The sequence below is a fragment of the Podarcis cretensis genome (assembly GCF_951804945.1).
Source record: "Podarcis cretensis genome assembly, contig: SCAFFOLD_27, whole genome shotgun sequence".
Lineage (NCBI taxonomy): Eukaryota > Metazoa > Chordata > Lepidosauria > Squamata > Lacertidae > Podarcis > Podarcis cretensis.
In genome coordinates this window covers 42,501-65,893 of record NW_027647842.1, presented here as the reverse complement: position 1 = coordinate 65,893, position 23,393 = coordinate 42,501, and the positions used below count along the sequence as shown (strand labels likewise).

The window sequence follows — 23,393 nt, the reverse complement described above, 5'->3', positions numbered from 1 at the left end:
TCCCAAAGGAAAAAAAAGCCAATTTTCAGGCAGAAATCTCACTGGTAAAGCCAATTTTTCAGACTCCCCTGAATCCCTAAATCCCCATGAATTCAGGCAGAAATCTCACCGGTAAAGCCAATTTTCAGGCAGAAATCTCACAGGTAAAGCCCATTTTCAGGCTGGTTTTAGAGGTTGAACCCCAGGCCGATGTCACACAGGTAGAGCTTCACAATGAGATCTCAATCCCCATGAATTCAGGCAGAAATCTCACCGGTTAAGCCAATTTTCAGGCAGAAATCTCATAGGTCAAGCCCATTTTTCAGGCTGGTTTTAAAGGTTGAACTGCAGGCCGATGTCACACAGGTAGAGCTTCACAATGGGATCTAAATCCCTATGAATTCAGGCTGAAATCTCACCGGTCAAGCCAATTTTCAGGCAGAAATCTCACAGGTCAAGCCCATTTTTTCAGGCTGGTTTTAAAGGTTGAACTGCAGGCCGATGTCACACAGGTAGAGCGTAACAATGGTAGCCAAGGGGAGTTCAAGGGGAGGCAGGAGCAGCACTTAAGGGCAAGATGGCGTCGGTTGGGAAGGAGAGGTTTTTCCCGCAGGAACCCTATTATATCCCGGGGTGATTTATATTATATTATATTATATTATATTATATTATATTATATTATATTATATTATATTATATTATATTATATTATTGTATTGTATTGTATTGTATTGTATTGTATTATAATATATTATATTATATTATATTATATTATATTATATTATATTATATTATTGTATTTATTGTATTGTATTATATTATATTATATTATATTATATTATTGTATTGTATTGTATTATATTATATTATATTATAGTATAGTATTGTATTGTATTGTATTATATTATATTATATTATTATATTGTATTGTATTGTATTGTATTGTATTGTATTCTATTCTATTCTATTCTATTCTATTCTGCTTATTTTTTAATATTAACCTATATATTAATATATAAATATTATATACATGTAGAATATATAGATTAATATTCATAAATAATAAATATTATATATAAATGAGAGTATAATATTAAATACTAGTAAATATATTAAATAAAAAATAAATATTAATCTATATATTAATATGTATTTATATATATGTATATTTTTATATATATATATATATATATATATATATATAATATGTATAATATAAAGATTAATATTAACACATAATAAATATGATTATATGTAAATAAGAGTATAATATTAAATACTAGTAAATATATTAAATAAAAAATAAATATTAATATATAGATTAATATGTATTTATATATATATATATTAATATATATATATATAATATGTATAATATACAGATTTATATTAACACATAATAAATATGATTATATATAAATAAGAGTATAAGAATATTATAAAAATATAAAAAAATATGAATTCGAAAAATTTCCATTTCTACACATTTCCCTTTTACAAAATATCAATTCTATGAATGCATGAATAAATATAAAAATATAAAAAATATAAATTCTATAAATTTCTATTTCTACACATTTCCCTTTTACAAAATATCAATTCCATGAATGCATAAATAAATATAAAAATATAAATGCATGAAAAATATAAATTCTATAAATTTCTATTTCTACACATTTCCCTTTTACAAAATATCAATTCCATGAATGCATAAATAAATATAAAATATAAAAAATATAAATATAAATATAAATATATAAAAAATATAAATATAAATATAAATATAAATATAAATATAAAATATAAATATAAAATATAAAAATATAAAAATATAAAAATATAAAAATATAAAAAATATAAATTCTATAAATTTCTATTTCTACAAATTTCCCTTTTTCACCCCCTTTTTTTTGTTCCTTTTTCCGCCCCCAGATACAGCGGCTTTTACCCCCAGGTCCGCTACCAGCTGGGCAAACCCTACGGCCGCCTCACCTGCGACGTCCTGACCGACCCGAAAATCCAAAAAAGTCCCGTTTCCGTCCTGGCGCCGCTGAGCAAACCCAAATTTATCCAGGATTTCACCAGCAGAGACCGGCCCTTCCGCCAGTGCATGGACCAGCACCAGAATTACATCCCGGGATATTCCGGTAATAAGTCCAATTTAGAAATGATCGGACCATATATATATATATATATACACACATACATACTACAATATAATATATATATATATTATATTATATTATATTATATAACATATTATATATATATTATATATCTATATTATAGTATATAGAATATATATATTATATATAATAACATATTTTATATATATATATACTATAATATAGAATATATATATTATATATAATAACATATTTTATATATATATATACTATAATATAGAATATATATTATATATAATAACATATTTTATATATATATATACTATAATATAGAATATATATATTATATATAATAACATATTATATATATATATACTATAATATAGAATATATATATTATATATAATAACATATTTTATATATATATATACTATAATATAGAATATATATATTATATATAATAACATATTTTATATATATATACTATAATATAGAATATATATATTATATATAATAACATATTTTATATATATATATACTATAATATAGAATATATATATTATATATAATAACATATTATATATATATATACTATAATATAGAATATATATATTATATATAATAACATATTTTATATATATATATACTATAATATAGAATATATATTATATATAATAGCATACTATATATATATATATATATATATATATATATATATATATATATATATATATTATATATATATTATATATAATAACATTATATATATATATATATATATATATATATATATACACACACACATACAATAATATATACTATACTATATATTATTATATATACATAATTATATATATATCCATGTGTATATGCATCTATTCATATCTATATATATCTATATAAAATTTACATATATCATTTAATATTATATATATATATAATATTATACTAATATATAAAATATTAATATATACTATATATTATTATATATATAATTATACATATATCTATATCTATATAAAATTTATATATATAATTTAATATATATATATTATATTAATATCTTATACTATATATAATTCTTATAATATTATTGTATTATATCTATGTTATTATTGTATTATTATAGTATTATTATTATTATTGTATTATTATTATTATTATTATTATTGACGCTTCTCTTTCAAGCTTATTATTATTATTATTATTATTATTATTGTATTATCGACGCTTCTCTTTCAGGCTTATTATTATTATTATTATTATTATTATTATTATCATTATTATTATTATTGTATTATTATTATTATTATTATTACTATTATTATTATTATTATTATTATTGACGCTTCTCTTTCAGGCTTATTATTATTATTATTATTATTATTATTATTATTAATATTGTATTATCGACGCTTCTCTTTCAGGCTTATTATTATTATTATTATTATTATTATTATTATTATAGTATTATTATTATTATTATTATTATTATTATTATTATTATTGACGCTTCTCTTTCAAGCTTATTATTATTATTATTATTATTGTATTATCAACGCTTCTCTTTCAGGCTTATTATTATTATTATTATTATTATTATTATTATTATTATTATAGTATTATTATTATTATTGTATTATTATTATTATTATTATTATTATTATTATTATTATTATTATTATTGTATTATCGACGCTTCTCTTTCAGGCTTATTATTATTTTTATTATTATTATTATTATTATTATTATTATTATTATTATTATAGTATTATTATTATTATTATTATTATTATTATTATTATTATTATTCACGCTTCTCTTTCAGGCTTATTATTATTATTATTATTATTATTATTATTATTATTATAGAATTATTATTATTATTATTGTTGTTGTATTATTATTATTATTACTATTATTATTATTATTATTTTTATTATTCTTCTCCCTCTTCTCCTCCTCCTCTCTTCCAGGCTCCGCCCCTCACCCCCGCTGCCTCCGCCTCCCCCCCCGCCCCTCCCCCTGCGCCCCAACTCCCCCCAAACCCGCCCTCTGCCCGCCCACGGGGGCGGAGCCTCACCCGCCGGCCGCCGCCCCCTGCCACCCCGGCCTCCGATTGGCCTGCGGACCCGGCTGGCGCCAATTCGCCGCCTCCGTCGCCGGGCGGGATTCGAACCCGGCGCCCAGGATGTACCTTTGCCACCCGGACGTCGCTTTGGTTTGCGGACGGGAGGAGCGGGCGCCGTGCGACGCCGGGATGTCGCTGATTTGCGGGCGGGGCTGCCGGGTGGCGCCGTGCGGGGAGGTAGGGATCCGGGTTCGAATTCCGGGGGTTTTTTTTCTCCAGATTTTTTCCCAATTTCTAGATTTCTACTTGCAGGGACTTTTCTTTCTCGGAGGGTTTTCTAGATTTTCTAGATTTCTCCTTGCAGGGATTTGGAGGGTTTGATTTCTAGATTTCTGCTTGCGGGGATTTCTAGATTTTGCGGGGATTTCTAGATTTTCTGGGGGTTTTTTCCAGATTTTTTCCCAATTTCTAGATTTCTACTTGCAGGGATTTTTCTTTCTCGGAGGGTTTTCTAGATTTCTACTTGCAGGGATTTGTATTTCTCGGAGGGATTTCTAGATTCCTCGTTGCGGGGATTTCTAGATTTTCCTGATAATTTCTAGATTTCTGCTTGCGGGGATTTCTATCTTTGGATTTCTAGATTTCTGCATGCGGGGATTTCTAGATTCCCCCGATTTCTAGATTTCTCCTTGCAGGGATTCCAATATTTCTTCTAGATTTCTCCTGGTGGGGATTTCTAGATTCCTTCCTGGTTTCTAGATTTCTGCTTGCAGGGATTTTTCTTTCTCGGAGGGTTGTCTAGATTTCTCCTTGCAGGGATTTGTATTTCTCGGAGGGTTTTCTAGATTTCTACTTGCAGGGATTTATATTTCTCGGAGGGTTTTCTAGATTTCTGCTTGCGGGGATTTCTAGATTCCCCCCTGATTTCTAGATTTCTCCTTGCAGGGATTCCAATATTTCTTCTAGATTTCTCCTGGTGGGGATTTCTAGATTCCTTCCTGGTTTCTAGATTTCTCCTTGCAGGGATTTTTCTTTCTCAGAGGGTTTTCTAGATTTCTCCTTGCAGGGATTTGTATTTCTCGGAGGGTTTTCTAGATTTCTCCTTGCAGGGATTTATATTTCTCGGAGGGTTTTCTAGATTTCTACTTGCAGGGATTTATATTTCTCGGAGGGTTTTCTAGATTTCTCCTTGCGGGGATTTCTAGATTCCCCCCTGATTTCTAGATTTCTCCTTGCAGGGATTCCAATATTTCTTCTAGATTTCTCCTGGTGGGGATTTCTAGATTCCTTCCTGGTTTCTAGATTTCTGCTTGCAGGGATTTTTCTTTCTCGGAGGGTTTTCTAGATTTCTCCTTGCAGGGATTTGGAGGGTTCGATTTCTAGATTTCTGCTTGCGGGGATTTCTAGATTTTCCCCCAATTTCTAGATTTCTCCTTGCAGGGATTTTTCTTTCTCGGAGGGTTTTCTAGATTTCTCCTTGCAGGGATTTGGAGGGTTTGGTTTCTAGATTTCTGCTTGCGGGGATTTCTAGATTTTGCCCCGATTTCTAGATTTCTGTTTGCGGGGATTTCTAGATTCTGCCCCGATTTCTAGATTTCTCCTTGCAGGGATTTTTATTTCTGGGAGGGTTTTCTAGATTTCTGCTTGCGGGATCTTTCGTTCTTTTGGGATTTCTAGATTTCTCCTTGCAGGGATTTGGAGGGTTTGATTTCTAGATTTCTGCTTGCGGGGATTTCTAGATTTGGCGGGGATTTCTAGATTTTCTGGGTTTTTTTTCCAGATTTTTCCCAATTTCTAGATTTCTCCTTGCAGGGATTTTTCTTTCTCGGAGGGTTTTCTAGATTTCTCCTTGCAGGGATTTGGATGGTTTGATTTCTAGATTTCTGCTTGTGGGGATTTCTAGATTTTGCGCGGATTTCTAGATTTTCTGGGGGTTTTTTCCAGATTTTTCCCAATTTCTAGATTTCTACTTGCAGGGATTTTTCTTTCTCAGAGGGTTTTCTAGATTTCTGCTTGCAGGGATTTGTAGGGTTTGATTTCTAGATTTCTGCTTGCGGGGATTTCTAGATTTTACGGGGATTTCTAGATTTTCTGAGGTTTTTTTCCAGATTTTTCCCAATTTCTAGATTTCTACTTGCAGGGATTTTTCTTTCTCGGAGGGTTTTCTAGATTTTATAGATTTCTCCTTGCAGGGATTTGTATGGTTTGATTTCTAGATTTCTGCTTGCGGGGATTTCTAGATTTGGCCCCGGTTTCTAGATTTCTCCTTGCAGGGATTTTTATTTCTGGGAGTGTTTTCTAGATTTCTGCTTGCGGGATCTTTCGTTCTTTTGGGATTTCTAGATTTCTCCTTGCAGGGATTTGGATGGTTTGATTCCTAGATTTCTGCTTGCGGGGATTTCTAGATTTCGCCCCAATTTCTAGATTTCTCCTTGCGGGGATTTCTAATTTCCCTGCCTGAATTCTAGATTAATCCTGGCAGGGATCTCTAGATTTCTCTCTATCTAGATTTCTCTCCAGATTTCTCCTGGCGGGGATTTCTAGATTTTGATATCCAGATTTCTGCTTGCGGGGATTTCTAGATTTCTGGCAGGGATTTCTAGACTTCTCCTTGCGGGGATTTCTGTATTTCTGGCAGGGATTTCTAGATTTCTGGGAGGGTTTTCTAGAATCCTTGTGGGGATTTCTAGATTTTCCTGGCAATTTCTAGATTTCTGCTTGCGGGGATTTCTAGATTTGGCCCCGGTTTCTAGATTTCTCCTTGCAGGGATTTTTATTTCTGGGAGTGTTTTCTAGATTTCTGCTTGCGGGATCTTTCGTTCTTTTGGGATTTCTAGATTTCTCCTTGCAGGGATTTGGATGGTTTGATTCCTAGATTTCTGCTTGCGGGGATTTCTAGATTTCGCCCCAATTTCTAGATTTCTCCTTGCGGGGATTTCTAATTTCCCTGCCTGAATTCTAGATTAATCCTGGCAGGGATCTCTAGATTTCTCTCTATCTAGATTTCTCTCCAGATTTCTCCTGGCGGGGATTTCTAGATTTTGATATCCAGATTTCTGCTTGCGGGGATTTCTAGATTTCTGGCAGGGATTTCTAGACTTCTCCTTGCAGGGATTTCTGTATTTCTGGCAGGGATTTCTAGATTTCTGGGAGGGTTTTCTAGAATCCTTGTGGGGATTTCTAGATTTTCCTGGCAATTTCTAGATTTCTGCTTGCGGGGATTTCTAGATTTTGCCCCGATTTCTAGATTTCTCCTTGCGGGGATTTCTAGATTTCCCTGCCTGATTTCTAGATTAACCCTGCAGGGATCTCTAGATTTCCCTCTATCTAGATTTCTCTCCAGATTTCTCCTGGCGGGGATTTCTAGATTTTGATATCCAGATTTCTGCTTGCGGGGATTTCTAGATTTCTGGCAGGGATTTCTAGATTTCTCCTTGCGGTGATTTCTGTATTTCTGGCAGGGATTTCTAGATTTCCGGGAGGGATTTCTAGATTTCTGCTTCCAGGGATTCGTAGATTTCTGATTTCTAGATTTCTCCTTGCGGGGAGTTCTAGATTTTCCTGGCAATTTCTAGATTTCTCCTTGCGGGGAGTTCTAGATTTTCCTGGCAATTTCTAGATTTCTCCTTGCGGGGAGTTCTAGATTTTCCTGGCAATTTCTAGATTTCTCCTTGCGGGGAGTTCTAGATTTTCCTGACAATTTCTAGATTTCTGCTTGTGGGGATTTCTAGATTTTTCATGGTGGAATTGCTAGATTTCTACTTGCGAGGATTTCTAGATTTTGATATCCAGATTTCTGCTTGCGGTGATTTCTGTATTTCTGGAAGGGATTTCTAGATTTCTGGGAGGGTTTTCTAGATTCCTTGTGGGGATTTCTAGATTTTCCTGATAATTTCTAGATTTCTGCTTGTGGGAATTTTTCATTTCTCTTTGCAAAGATTTCTAGATTTGTTTTGGGATTTCTAGATTTCTGCATGCGGGGATTTTTAGATTCCCCCCTGATTTCTAGATTTCTCATTGCAGGGATTCCAATATTTCTTCTAGATTTCTCCTTGTGGGGATTTCTAGATTTTTTCCTGGTTTCTAGATTTCTCCTTGTATGGATTTTTATTTCTTGGAGGGTTTTCTAGATTTCTGCTTGCAGGGATTTTTAGATTTCTCTTTCTTTTGGGATTTCTAGATTTCTGCTTGAAGGGATTTCTATCTTTGGATTTCTAGATTTTTGCTTGCGGGGATTTCTAGGTTTCCCTGCCTGATTTCTAGATTTCTACTTGCATGGATTTTTATTTCTTGGAGGGTTTTCTAGATTTCTGCTTGCGGGGATATCTATCTATGGATTTCTAGATTTCTGCTTGCAGGGATTTCTATATTTTCCCGATTTCTAGATTTCTCATGGTGGGGATTTCTAGATCTTTTCCTGGTTTCTAGATTTCTACTTGCAGGGATTTATATTTCTTGGAGGGTTTTTTAGATTTCTGCTTGCAGGGATTTCTATCTTTGGATTTCTAGATTTCTCCTTGCAGGGATTCCAATATTTCTTCTAGATTTCTCCTGGTGGGGATTTCTAGATACCTTCCTGGTTTCTAGATTTCTACTTGCATGGATTTTTATTTCTTGGAGGGTTTTCTAGATTTCTGCTTGCGGGGATTTCTATCTTTGGATTTCTAGATTTCTGCTTGCGGGGATTTCTATATTTTCCCAATTTCTAGATTTCTCATGGTGGGGATTTCTAGATCTTTTGCTGGTTTCTAGATTTCTACTTGCATGGATTTTTATTTCCTGGAGGGTTTTCTAGATTTCTGCTTGCAGGGATTTCTAGATTTCTCTTTCTTTTGGGATTTCTAGATTTCTGCTTGAAGGGATTTCTATGTTTTCAATTCTAGATTTCTGCTTGCGGGGATTTCTAGATTCGGCCCTGATTTCTAGATTTCTCCTTGCAGGGATTCCAATTTTTCTTCCAGATTTCTCCTGGTAGGGATTTCTAGATTCCTTCCTGGTTTCTAGATTTCTCCTTGCATGGATTTATATTTCTTGGAGGGTTTCCTAGATTTCTGCTTGCAGGGATTTCTATCTTTGGATTTCTAGATTTCTGCTTGCGGGGATTTCTATATTTTCCCAATTTCTAGATTTCTCATGGCGGGGATTTCTAGATCTTTTCCTGGTTTCTAGATTTCTCCTTGCATGGATTTATATTTCTTGGAGGGTTTTCTAGATTTCTGCTTGCAGGGATTTCAATGTTTGGATTTCTAGATTTCTGCTTGCGGGGATTTCTAGATTTCTGCTTGCGGGGATTCCTAGATTTCTGGCAGGGATTTCTAGATTTCTGGCAGGGATTTCTAGCTTCCTCCTTGCGGGGATTTCTAGATTTTCCTGATAATTTCTAGATTTCTGCTTCTGGGAATTTTTAATTTCTCTTTGCAAAGATTTCTAGATTTGTTTTGGGATTTCTAGATTTCTGCTTGCAGGGATTTCTATCTTTGGATTTCTAGATTTCTGCATGCGGGGATGTCTAGATTTCCCCCTGATTTCTAGATTTCTCCTTGCAGGGATTCCAATATTTCTTCTAGATTTCTCCTGGTGGGGATTTCTAGATCTTTTCCTGGTTTCTAGATTTCTCCTTGCATGGATTTATATTTCTAGGAGGGTTTTCTAGATTTCTGCTTGCAGGGATTTCTAGATTTCTTTCTTTTGGGATTTCTAGATTTCGGCTTGAAGGGATTCCTATGATTTGATTTCTAGATTTCTGCTTGCGGGGATTTCAAGATTTCCGTGCCTGATTTCTAGATTTCTCCTTGCAGGGATTCCAATATTTCCTCTAGATTTCTCCTGGTGGGGATTTCTAGATTCCTTCCTGGTTTCTAGATTTCTACTTGCAGGGATTTTTATTTCTTGGAGGGTTTTCTAGATTTCTGCTTGCGGGGATTTCTATGTTTGGATTTCTAGCTTTCTGCTTGCGGGGATTTCTATATTTTCCTGATTTCTAGATTTCTCATGGCGGGGATTTCTAGATATTTCCTGGTTTCTAGATTTCTCCTTGCATGGATTTATATTTCTTGGAGGGTTTTCTAGATTTCTGCTTGCGGGGATTTCTATGTTTGGATTTCTAGATTTCTGCATTCAGGGATTTCTAGATTTCCCCGATTTCTAGATTTCTCCTTGCAGGGATTCCAATATTTCTTCTCGATTTCTCCTGGTGGGGATTTCTAGATTCCTTCCTGGTTTCTAGATTTCTACTTGCATGGATTTTTATTTCTTGGAGGGTTTTCTAGATTTCTGCTTGCAGGGATTTCAATGTTTGGATTTCTAGATTTCTGCTTGCGGGGATTTCTATCTTTGGATTTCTAGATTTCTGCTTGCGGGGATTTCTACCTTTGGATTTCTAGATTTCTACTTGCATGGATTTATATTTCTTGGAGGGTTTTCTAGATTTCTGCTTGCGGGGATTTCCATATTTTCCCGATTTCTAGATTTCTCATGGCGGGGATTTCTAGATTTTTTCCTGGTTTCTAGATTTCTCCTTGCAGGGATTTATATTTCTTGGAGGGTTTTCTAGATTTCTGCTTGCAGGGATTTCTAGATTTTCTTTTGGGATTTCTAGATTTCTGCTTGAAGGGATTTCTATGTTTTGATTTCTAGATTTCTGCTTGTGGGGATTTCTAGATTTCCCTGCCTGATTTCTAGATTTCTCCTTGCAGGGATAACAATATTTCTTCTAGATTTCTCCAGGTGGGGATTTCTAGATTTTTTTCCTGGTTTCTAGATTTCTGCTTGCAGGGATTTCTATGTTTGGATTTCTAGATTTCTGCTTGCGGGGATTTCTAGATTCCCCCCTGATTTCTAGATTTCTCCTTGCAGGGATCCAATATTTCTTCTAGATTGCTCCTGGTGGGGATTTCTAGATTCCTTCCTGGTTTCTAGATTTCTGCTTGCAGGGATTTTTCTTTCTCGGAGGGTTTTCTAGATTTCTCCTTGCAGGCATTTGTAGGGTTTGATTTCTAGATTTCTGCTTGCGGGGATTTCTAGATTTTGCCCCGATTTCTAGATTTCTCCTTGCAGGGATTTACATTTCTCGGAGGGTTTTCTAGATTTCTCCTTGCAGGGATTTTTCTTTCTCGGAGGGTTTGCTAGATTTTCTAGATTTCTCCTTGCAGGGATTTATATTTCTTGGAGGGTTTTCTAGATTTCTGCTTGCAGGGATTTCAATGTTGCTAGATTTCTGCTTGCGGGGATTTCTATATTTTCCCGATTTCTAGATTTCTCATGGCGGGGATTTCTAGATATTTTGCTGGTTTCTAGATTTCTATTTGCAGGTATTTTTATTTATTGGAGGGTTTTTCTAGATTTCTGCTTGCGGGGATTTTTATCTTTGGATTTCTAGATTTCTGCATGCGGGGATTTCTAGATTTCCCCCGATTTCTAGATTTCTCCTTGCAGGGATTCCAATATTTCTTCTGGATTTCTCCTGGTGGGGATTTCTAGATTTCTTCCTGGTTTCTAGATTTCTACTTGCAGGGATTTATATTTCTTGGAGGGTTTTCTAGATTTCTGCTTGCAGGGATTTCTAGATTTACCCCTGATTTCTAGATTTCTCCTTGCAGGGATTCCAATATTTCTTCTGGATTTCTCCTGGTGGGGATTTCTAGATTTCTTCCTGGTTTCTAGATTTCTACTTGCATGGATTTTTATTTCTTGGAGGGTTTTCTAGATTTCTGCTTGCAGGGATTTCTATGTTTTGATTTCTAGATTTCTGCTTGCAGGGATTTTTAGATTTCTCTTTCTTTTGGGATTTCTAGATTTCTGCTTGAAGGGATTTCTATGCTTTGATTTCTAGATTTCTGCTTGCGGGGATTTCTATATTTTCCTGATTTCTAGATTTCTCCTAGCGGGGATTTCTGTATTTCTGGCAGGGATTTCTAGATTTCTGGGAGGGTTTTCTAGATTCCTTGTGGGTATTTCTAGATTTTCCTGGCAATTTCTAGATTTCTGCTTGCGGGGATTTCTATATTTTCCCGATTTCTAGATTTCTCATGGCGGGGATTTCTAGATCTATTCCTGGTTTCTAGATTTCTACTTGCAGGGATTTATATTTCTTGGAGGGTTTTCTAGATTTTTGCTTGCGGGGATTTTCCTGGAGGGCGGAGCTTCCCTCTCCCTGACTCCACCTCTCCCTGACTCCGCCCCCAGACGACCCGGATCGAGGCCACACCCCTCCCTCCACCCACCGAGACGACGACGGACATCTGCCGCTTTGACCGCACCCCCAAGATGGACGCCCCCAACCTGGTCCAGAGGAAGGCCATTTCCGGTAGGCCCCGCCCCTTCCTCCAGAAGCCCCGCCTCCAACCAGAAATGCCTAGGTTTCTACTTGCGGGGGTTTCCATGTCAATCTTTCAGTGGGTGGGACTAGAGGACCCTGGCCCCGCCTTCCCTGTCCATCATTCCTTCCCTGTCAATCATTCCGTGGGTGGGACTAGAGGACCCTGGCTCCGCCTCCCCTGTCAATCATTCAGTGGGTGGGACTAGGTCACCCTGGTCCCGCCTTCCCTGTCAATCATTCAGTGAGTGGGACTAGAGGACCTGGCCCCGCCTTCCCTGTCAATCATTCCTTCCCTGTCAATCATTCAGTGGGTGGGACTAGAGGACCCTGGTCCCGCCTCCCCTGTCAATCATTCAGTGGACTATACTTCCCTGTCAATCATTCAGGGGGTGGGACTAGAGGACCCTGGCCCCGCCTTCCCTGTCAATCATTCCTTCCCTGTCAATCATTCAGTGGGTGGGACTAGAGGACCCTGGTCCCGCCTTCCCTGTCAATCATTCATTGGAACATGGCCCCGCCTTCCCTGTCAATCATTCCTTCCCTGTTAATCATTCAGTGGGTTGGACTAGAGGACCCTGACCCCGCCTTCCCTGTCAATCACTCAGTGGGTGGGACTAGGTAACCCTGGACCCGCCTCCCCTGTCAATCATTCAATAGGTGGGACTAGAGGACCTGGCCCTGCCTTCCCTGTCAATCATTAGCTAGACCCTCCTCCCCTGTCAATCATTCAGTGGGTGGGACTATATGACCGTGGTCCCGCCTCCCCTGTCAATCATCCAGTGGGTGGGACTAGAGGACCCCGACCCCGTTTTCCCTGTCAATCATTCCTTCTCTGTCAATCACTCAGTGGGTGGGACTAGAGGACCCTGGCCCCGCCTTCCCTGTCAATCATTCATTGGACTACACTTCCCTGTCAATCACTGAGTGGGTGGGACTAGGCGATTCTGGTCCTGCCTCCCCTGTCAATCATGCAGCCAATTCCCTGGGAACTCTAGCTTCCTCCTTCCTGGGAACTCTAGCTTCCTCCTTCCTGGGAACTCTAGCTTCCTCCTTCCTGGGAACTCTAGCTTCCTCCTTCCTGCGAACTCTAGTTTCCTCCTTCCTGGGAACTCTAGCTTCCTCCTTCCTGGGAACTCTAGTTTCCTCCTTCCTGGGAACTCTAGCTTCCTCCTTCCTGGGAACTCTAGCTTCCTCCTTCCTGGGAACTCTGGACCCACCTCCCCTGTCAATCATTCCTTCCCTGTCAATCATTCCGTGGGTGGGACTAGATGACCATGGCCCCGCCTCCCCTGTCAATCATTCCTTCCCTGTCAATCATTCAGTGGACCCTGGCTCCACCTTCCCTGTCAATCATTCCTTCCCTGTCAATCATTCCTTCCCTGTCAATCATTCAGTGGACCCTGGCTCCACCTTCCCTGTCAATCATTCCTTCCCTGTCAATCATTCCTTCCCTGTCAATCATTCAGTGGACCCTGGCTCCACCTTCCCTGTCAATCATTCTGGAACTAGATGACCCTGACCCCGCCTTCCCTGTCAATCATTCAGTGGGTGGGACTAGAGGTCCCTGGCCCCGCCTTCCCTGTCAATCATTCCTTCCCTGTCAATCATTCAGTGGGTGGGACTAGAGGACCCTGGCCCCGCCTTCCCTGTCCATCATTCCTTCCCTGTCAATCATTCCGTGGGTGGGACTAGAGGACCCTGGCCCCGCCTTCCCTGTCAATCATTCATTGGACTACACTTCCCTGTCAATCACTCAGTGGGTGGGACTAGGCGACTCTGGTCCTGCCTCCCCTGTCAATCATGCAGCGAATTCCCTGGGAACTCTAGCTTCCTCCTTCCTGCGAACTCTAGTTTCCTCCTTCCTGGGAACTCTAGTTTCCTCCTTCCTGGGAACTCTAGCTTCCTACTTCCTGGGAACTCTAGCTTCCTCCTTCCTGGGAACTCTAGTTTCCTCCTTCCTGGGAACTCTAGCTTCCTCCTTCCTGGGAACTCTAGCTTCCTCCTTCCTGGGAACTCTAGCTTCCTCCTTCCTGGGAAGTCTAGCTTCCTCCTTCCTGGGAACTCTAGTTTCCTCCTTCCTGGGAACTCTAGCTTCCTCCTTCCTGGGAACTCTGGCTTCCTCCTTCCTGGGAACTCTAGCTTCCTCCTTCCTGGGAACTCTAGCTTCCTCCTTCCTGGGAACTCTAGCTTCCTCCTTCCTGGGAACTCTAGCTTCCTCCTTCCTGGGAACTCTAGCTTCCTCCTTCCTGGGAACTCTAGCTTCCTCCTTCCTGGGAACTCTAGCTTCCTCCTTCCTGGGAACTCTAGCTTCCTCCTTCCTGGGAAGTCTAGCTTCCTCCTTCCTGGGAACTCTAGCTTCCTCCTTCCTGGGAACTCTAGTTTCCTCTTTCCTGGCAACTCTAGCTTCCTCCTTCCTGGGAACTCTAGCTTCCTACTTCCTGGGAACTCTAGCTTCCTCCTTCCTGGGAACTCTAGCTTCCTCCTTCCTGGGAACTCTAGCTTCCTCCTTCCTGGCAGCTCTAGCTTCCTCCTTCCTGGCAGCTCTAGCTTCCTCCTTCATGGGAACTCTAGCTTCCTACTTCCTGGGAACTCTAGCTTCCTCCTTCCTGGGAACTCAACTTCCTACTTCCTGGGAACTCTAGTTTCCTCCTTCCTGGGAACTCTAGCTTCCTCCTTCCTGGGAACTCTAGCTTCCTCCTTCCTGGGAACTCTAGTTTCCTCCTTCCTGGGAACTCTAGCTTCCTACTTCCTGGGAACTCTAGTTTCCTCCTTCCTGGCAACGCTAGTTTCCTCCTTCCTGGGAACTCTAGCTTCCTCCTTCCTGGCAACTCTAGCTTCCTCCTTCCTGGGAACTCTAGCTTCCTCCTTCCTGGGAACTCCAGCTTCCTCCTTCCTGGGAACTCTAGCTTCCTACTTCCTGGCAGCTCTAGCTTCCTCCTTCCTGGGAACTCTAGCTTCCTCCTTCCTGGGAACTCTAGCTTCCTCCTTCCTGGGAACTCTAGTTTCCTCCTTCCTGGGAACTCTAGTTTCCTCCTTCCTGGCAGCTCAAGCTTCCTCCTTCCTGGGAACTCTAGCTTCCTCCTTCCTGGGAACTCTAGCTTCCTCCTTCCTGGGAACTCTTAGCTTCCTCCTTCCTGGGAACTCTGGCTTCCTCCTTCCTGGGAACTCTAGTTTCCTCCTTCCTGGCAGCTCAAGCTTCCTCCTTCCTGGGAACTCTAGTTTCCTCCTTCCTGGGAACTCTAGCTTCCTCCTTCCTGGGAACTCTGGCTTCCTCCTTCCTGGGAACTCTGGCTTCCTCCTTCCCGGGAACTCTAGCTTCCTCCTTCCTGGGAACTCTGGACCCACCTCCCCTGTCAATCATTCCTTCCCTGTCAATCATTCCGTGGGTGGGACTAGAGGACCCTGGCTTTGCCTTCCATGTCAATCATTCAGTGGGTGGGACTAGATGACCATGGCCCCGCCTCCCCTGTCAATCATTCCTTCCCTGTCAATCATTCAGTGGACCCTGGCTCCACCTTCCCTGTCAATCATTCCTTCCCTGTCAATCATTCCTTCCCTGTCAATCATTCAGTGGACCCTGGCTCCACCTTCCCTGTCAATCATTCCTTCCCTGTCAATCATTCCTTCCCTGTCAATCATTCTGGAACTAGCTGACCCTGACCCCGCCTTCCCTGTCAATCATTCAGTGGGTGGGACTAGAGGACCCTGTCCCCGCCTTCCCTGTCAATCATTAGCTAGACCCTCCTTCCCTGTCAATCATTCAGTGGGTGGGACTATGTGACCGTGGTCCCGCCTCCCCTGTCAATCATTCAGTGGGTGGGACTATGTGACCCTGGTCCCGCCTCCCCTGTCAATCATTCCTTCCCTGTCAATCATTCAGTAGGTGGGACTAGAGGACCCTGGCCCCGCCTTCCCTGTCCATCATTCCTTCCCTGTCAATCATTCCGTGGGTGGGACTAGAGGACCCGGGTCCCGCCTCCCCTGTCAATCATTCAGTGGGTGGGACTATGTGACCCTGGTCCCGCCTCCCCTGTCAATCATTCCTTCCCTGTCAATCATTCAGTGGGTGGGACTAGAGGACCCTGGCCCCGCCTTCCCTGTCCATCATTCCTTCCCTGTCAATCATTCCGTGGGTGGGACTAGAGGACCCGGGTCCCGCCTCCCCTGTCAATCATTCAGTGGGTGGGACTAGAGGACCCTGGCCCCGCCTTCCCTGTCAATCACTCAGTGGGTGGGACTAGAGGACCCTGACTCCGCCTTCCCTGTCAATCATTCATTGGATTACACTTCCCTGTCAATCACTCAGTGGGTGAGACTAGAGGACCATGGCCCCGCCTTCCCTGTCAATCATTCAGTGGACTATACTTCCCTGTCAATCATTCAGTGGGTGGGACTAGAGGACCCTGGCCCCCCTTCCCTGTCAATCATTAGCTAGACCCTCCTTCCCTGTCAATCATTCAGTGGGTGGGACTATGTGACCGTGGTCCCGCCTCCCCTGTCAATCATTCAGTGGGTGGGACTAGAGGACACTGGCTCTGCCTTCCCTGTCAATCATTCAGTGGGTGGGACTAGGTGACCCTGGTCCCGCCTCCCCTGTCAATCATTCAGTGGACTATACTTCCCTGTCAATCAGTCAGTGGGTGGGACTAGAGGACCTGGCCCCGCCTTCCTACTTCCTCCTTCCTGGCAGCTCTAGCTTCCTCCTTCCTGGGAACTCTAGCTTCCTCCTTCCTGGGAACTCTAGCTTCCTCCTTCCTGGGAACTCTAGCTTCCTCCTTCCTGGGAACTCTAGCTTCCTCCTTCCTGGGAACTCTAGCTTCCTACTTCCTGGGAACTCTGGCTTCCTCCTTCCTGGGAACTCTAGCTTCCTACTTCCTGGGAACTCTAGTTTCCTCCTTCCTGGGAACTCTAGCTTCCTCCTTCCTGGGAACTCTAGCTTCCTCCTTCCTCCTTCCTGGGAACTCTAGCTTCCTCCTTCCTGGGAACTCTAGCTTCCTCCTTCCTGGGAACTCTAGCTTCCTCCTTCCTGGGATCTCTAGCTTCCTACTTCCTGGGATCTCTAGTTTCCTCCTTCCTGGCAGCTCTAGTTTCCTCCTTCCTGGGAACTCTAGCTTCCTCCTTCCTGGGAACTCTAGCTTCCTACTTCCTGGGAACTCTAGTTTCCTCCTTCCTGGAAACTCTAGCTTCCTCCTTCCTGGGAACTCTAGCTTCCTCCTTCCTGGGAACTCTAGCTTCCTACTTCCTGGGAACTCTAGTTTCCTCCTTCCTGGGAACTCTAGTTTCCTCCTTCCTGGGAACTCAACTTCCTCCTTCCTGGGAACTCAACTTCCTACTTCCTCCCGCCCCCAGGCTACACCGGCTACATCCCGCGCTTCCCGTGGATCATGGGAGAAAACTACAGCGCCGGGGTCAAGGACGCCATGGAGGAGTTCGACCGCAACCAGGTGCGCGCGCTACAACTCCCGGAAAGCGCCGGGTTCGAGATCTGGGGACAAGGTCTGGATCTGGATGCGGGAGTCACCCGGTTCTAGATCTGGATCCAGGTTCAAGCTGGAGGACCCGGCGCTGCAACTCCCAATGGGTGTCATGCGCTGCAACTCCCAGGCGCCCGGTTCTAGATCTGGATGCGGGTTCAAGCCGGAGGACGCGGTGCTGCAACTCCCAGGCACCCGGTTCTAGATCTGGATCCGGGTTCAAGCTGGAGGACGCGGCGCTGCAACTCCCAGGCGCCCGGTTCTAGGTCTGGATGCGGGTTCAAGCCGGAGGTCGCGGTGCTGCAACTCCCAGGCGCCCGGTTCTGGATCGGGATCCGGGTTCAAGGTGGAGGACCCAGCGCTGCAACTCCCAGGCGCCCGGTTCTAGATCTGGATGCGGGTTCAAGCTGGAGGACCCGGCGCTGCAACTCCCAGGCGCCCGGTTCTAAATCTGGATCCGGGTTCAAGCTGGAGGACCCGGCGCTGCAACTCCCAGGCGCCCGGTTCTAAATCTGGATCCGGGTTCAAGCTGGAGGACCCGGCGCTGCAACTCCCAGGCGCCCGGTTCTAAATCGGGATCCGGGTTCAAGCTGGAGGACCCGGCGCTGTAACTCCCAGGTGCCCGGTTCTAGAGCTGGATCCGGGTTCAAGCCGGAGGATGCGGTGCTGCAACTCCCAGGCACCCAGTTCTAGATCGGGATCCGGGTTCAAGCTGGAGGATCCAGCGCTACAACTCCCAGGGGTGTCATGCGCTATAACTCCCAGGCGCCCGGTTCTAGATATGGATCCGGGTTCAAGCTGGAGGACGCGGCGCTGCAACTCCCAATGGGTGTCATGCGCCATAACTCCCAGGTGCCTGGTTCTAGATCGGGATCCGGGTTCAAGCTGGAGGACCCAGCGCTGCAACTCCCAGGGGTGTCATGCGCTATAACTCCCAGGCGCCCGGTTCTAGATCTGGATCCGGGTTCAAGCTGGAGGACCCGGCGCTGTAACTCCCAATGGGTGTCATGCGCTGCAACTCCCAGGCGCCTGGTTCTAGATCTGGATCCGGGTTCAAGCTGGAGGACCCGGCGCTGCAACTTCCAATGGGTGTCATGCGCCATAACTCCCAGGTGCCCGGTTCTAGATCTGGATCCAGGTTCAAGATGGAGGACCCAATGCTATAACTCCCAGGGGTGTCATGCGGTATAACTCCCAGGCGCCCGGTTCTAGATCTGGATCCGGGTTCAAGCTGGAGGACCCGGCGCTGCAACTCCCAGGGGTGTCATCCCAGGCCCCTGGTTCTAGATCTGGATCCGGGTTCAAGCTGGAGGACCCGGCGCTGCAACTCCCAGGCGCCCGGTTCTAGATCGGGATCCGGGTTCAAGCTGGAGGACCCAGCGCTGCAACTCCCAATGGGTGTCATGCGCTACAACTCCCAGACGCCCGGTTCTAGATCGGGATCCGGGTTCAAGCTGGAGGACGCAGTGCTGCAACTCCCAGGCGCCCGGTTCTAGATCTGGATCCGGGTTCAAGCTGGATGACCCGGCACTGTAACTCCCAATGGGTGTCATGCGCTATAACTCCCAGGCACCCGGTTCTAGATCTGGACCGCAACCAGGTGCGTGCTACAACTCCCGGAAGGCGCCGGGTTCGAGATCCGGGACCGGGGACAAGGTTTGGATCTGGGGGAAAGGTCCGCATCCGGGTTCAAGCTGGAGGACCCGGCGCTGCAACTCCCAGGCGCCCGGTTCTAGATCTGGATCTGGGGAAAAGGTCCGGATCCGGGTTCAAGCAGATAACCCGGCGTTGCAACTCCCAGGGGTGTCATGCGCTATAACTCCCAGGCGCCCGGTTCTAGATCCGGATGCAGGGAAAAGGTCTGGATCTGGATCCAGGGTCAAGTCTGGATCCGGATCCGGGGTCAAATCAGGCTAGACCGGGGACAAGGTTTGGATCTGGGGGAAAGGTCCGCATCCGGGTTCAAGCTGTAGGACCCGGCGCTACAACTCCCAGGCGCCCAGTTCGAGATCCGGATCTGGGGAAAAGGTCTGGATCTGGATGCGGGATCAAGTTCAGATCCGCCAACCCGCGAGCTAGAACTCCCAGGCGCCCGGTTCTAGATCCGGGTAAAAGGTCTGGATCCGGATCCGGGGTCAAGTTCAGATCCGCCAACCCGCGCGCTACAACTCCCAGGCGCCCGGTTCTAGATCCGGGGAAAAGGTCTGGATCCGGATCTGGGATCAAGTTCCGATCCGCCAACCCGCGCGCTAGAACTCCCAGACGCCCAGTTCTAGATCAAGATCCGGGGAAAAGGTCCGGATCCGGGTTCAAGCTGGAAGAGCAAGCGCAGTGCGCTACAACTCCCAGGCACCCAGTTTTAGATCTGGATCCGGGGAAAAGGTATGATTCCGGATCCGGGATCAAGTTCTGATCCGCCAACCCGCGCGCTAGAACTCCCAGGTGCCCGGTTCTAGATCCGGATCCGGGGAAAAGGTCTGGATCCAGCGCGCGCTACAACTCCCAGAGGCCCCATGCGCTACAACTCCCAGAGCAGGCGCCGGCCATGGATTTCCATTTGCAGGCCGGGACCCGGGTTCAAATGCGCTACAATTCCCAGAACTGGCGCTGGCTTGATACCGACAGGGAGGGACCCGGGTTCAAATGCTCCCTTCAATGCCTCCTCTCCTCCCCGGATGCGGCTTCGGGTTCAAGGCCAGGCCCAGGAGCGCGCTACAACTCCCAGAGCTGGCGCCGCCCAGGGAGGGACCCGGGTTCAAATGCTCCCTTCAATGCCTCCTCTCCTCCCCGGATGCGGGTTCGGGTTCAAGGCTAGGCCCAGGAGCGCGCTACAACTCCCAGAGCTGGCGCCGCCCAGGGAGGGTCCCGGGTTCAAATGCTCCCTTCCCTGCCTCCTCTCCTCCCCGGATTTCGAACCCCAGACCCGGGTTCAAGCCAGACGCGCTACAACTCCCGGCACCCGTTTTTTCGCCGGCAGGAAATGCTGAGGAGTCCAATGTACAGTTTTGGGAAGCGAATGCCGAGCACCTATTGGCCGAATAATCAGATTTACACCAGCGGAGGATTAATGCCGTTCTATACGGGTTTCGTGCCGAGTAAGTCGGGGAAAATCCCATAGAAATGTCATTTTTGGGGTATTTTTCCACTCAAAAATCCCATTTTTCCACCCCAAAATCCCATAGAAATGTCATTTTTGGGGTATTTTTCCACTCAAAAATCCCATTTCCCCCTGTATTTTTCCACACAAAAAATCCCATTTTTCCACCCCAAAATCCCATAGAAATGTCATTTTTGGGGTATTTTCCCACTCAAAAATCCCATAGAAATGCCATTTTTTCCTGTATTTTTCCACACAAAAAATCCCATAGAAATGTGATTTTGGGGGTATTTTCCCACTCAAAAATCCCATTTTTTCACCCCAAAATCCCATAAAAATGTCATTTTCCCCCATATTTTCCCACTCAAAAATCCCTGTATTTTTCCACACAAAAAATCCCATAGAAATGTCATTTTTGGGGTATTTTCCCACAAACATCGCATAGAAATGCCCTTTATTTCTGTAGTTTCCCACTCAAAAAACCCATAGAAATCCCGTTTTCCCACTCAAAAATCCCATTTTCCCGTCTTTTCCCACTCAAAAATCCCACAGAAATGTCATTTTTTGTGTATTTTTCCACTCAAAAAATCCCATTTTCCCCTGTATTTTTCCACTCAAAAATCCCATTTTTTCACCCCAAAATCCCATAGAAATGTCATTTTCCCCCATATTTTTCCACTCAAAAATCCCATTTTTCCACTCAAAAATCCCATTTTTTCACCCCAAAATCCCATAGAAATGTCATTTTCCCCCATATTTTTCCACTCAAAAATCCCATTTTTTCACCCCAAAATCCCATAGAAATGTCATTTTCCCCCATGTTTTTCCACTCAAAAATCCCATTTTTCACCCCAAAATCCCATAGAAATGTCATTTTCCCCCTGTATTTTTCCACACAAAAAATCCCATAGAAATGTCATTTTTGGGGTATTTTCCCAAACATCCCATAGAAATGCCCTTTATTTCTGTATTTTCCCACTCAAAAAACCCATAGAAATCCCATTTTCCCGTCTTTTCCCACTCAAAAATCCCACAGAAATGTCATTTTTTGTGTATTTTTCCACTCAAAAATCCCATTTTCCCCTGTATTTTTCCACTCAAAAATCCCATTTTCCCCTGTATTTTTCCACTCAAAAATCCCATTTTTCCACCCCAAAATCCCATACAAATGTCATTTTGGGGGTATTTTTCCAATCAAAAATCCCATAGAAATGTCATTTTTTGTGTATTATCCCACTCAAAAATCCCATAGAAATGCCATTTTTTCCTGTATTTTTCCACTGGAAAAATCCCATAGAAATGTGATTTTGGGGGTATTTTTCCACTCAAAAATCCCATTTTTTCACCCCAAAATCCCATAGAAATGTGATTTTGGGGGTATTTTTCCAATCAAAAATCCCATTTTTTCACTCCAAAATCCCATAGAAATGTCATTTTTGGGGTATTTTCCCACTCAAAAATCCCATAGAAATGCCATTTTTTCCTGTATTTTTCCACACAAAAAATCCCATAGAAATGTGATTTTGGGGGTATTTTCCCACTCAAAAATCCCATTTTTTCACTCCAAAATCCCATAGAAATGTCATTTCCCCCCATATTTTCCCACTCAAAAATCCCTGTATTTTTCCACACAAAAAATCCCATAGAAATGTCATTTTTGGGGTATTTTCCCACAAACATCGCATAGAAATGCCCTTTATTTCTGTATTTTTCCACTCAAAAAACCCATAGAAATCCCATTTTCCCACTCAAAAATCCCATTTTCCCGTCTTTTCCCACTCAAAAATCTCACAGATATGTCATTTTTTGTGTATTTTTCCACTCAAAAATCCCATTTTTCCACCCCAAAATCCCATAGAAAGGTCATTTTTGGGGTATTTTTCCAATCAAAAATCCCATAGAAATGTCATTTTTTGTGTATTTTCCCACTCAAAAATCCCATAGAAATGTCATTTTTTGTGTATTTTCCCACTCAAAACTCCCATAGAAATGTCATTTTTTGTGTATTTTCCCACTCAAAAATCCCATAGAAATGTCATTTTTTGTGTATTTTCCCACTCAAAAATCCCATAGAAATGTCATTTTTTGTGTATATTCCCACTCAAAAATCCCATAGAAATGTCATTTTTTGTGTATTTTCCCACTCAAAAATCCCATAGAAATGCCATTTTTCCCTGTATTTTCCCACTCAAAAATCCCATAGAAATGTCATTTTTTGTGTATTTTCCCACTCAAAAATCCCATTTTCCCCTGTATTTTTCCACTCTATTTTTCCATAGAAATGTCATATATATATATCATTTTATTACTATTATTATTTTTATTATTA

General features: G+C 42.7%; 1 protein-coding gene across 1 annotated transcript in view; it reads left to right on the top strand.

Moving 5' to 3' along the window:
• The first annotated feature begins 554 nt into the window (after window positions 1-554).
• Window positions 555-23,393, top strand: part of CIMIP2A (ciliary microtubule inner protein 2A) — a 25,412-nt gene continuing 2,573 nt past the window's right edge. Inside the window, exons 1-6 of the mRNA XM_079996488.1 lie at window positions 555-612; window positions 1,912-2,126; window positions 4,082-4,413; window positions 12,361-12,481; window positions 17,843-17,937; window positions 20,945-21,062. Coding sequence (XP_079852614.1) covers window positions 557-612; window positions 1,912-2,126; window positions 4,082-4,413; window positions 12,361-12,481; window positions 17,843-17,937; window positions 20,945-21,062 — 937 coding nt within the window. The 5' untranslated portion in view covers window positions 555-556. The remainder of the gene's footprint in view (window positions 613-1,911; window positions 2,127-4,081; window positions 4,414-12,360; window positions 12,482-17,842; window positions 17,938-20,944; window positions 21,063-23,393) is intronic.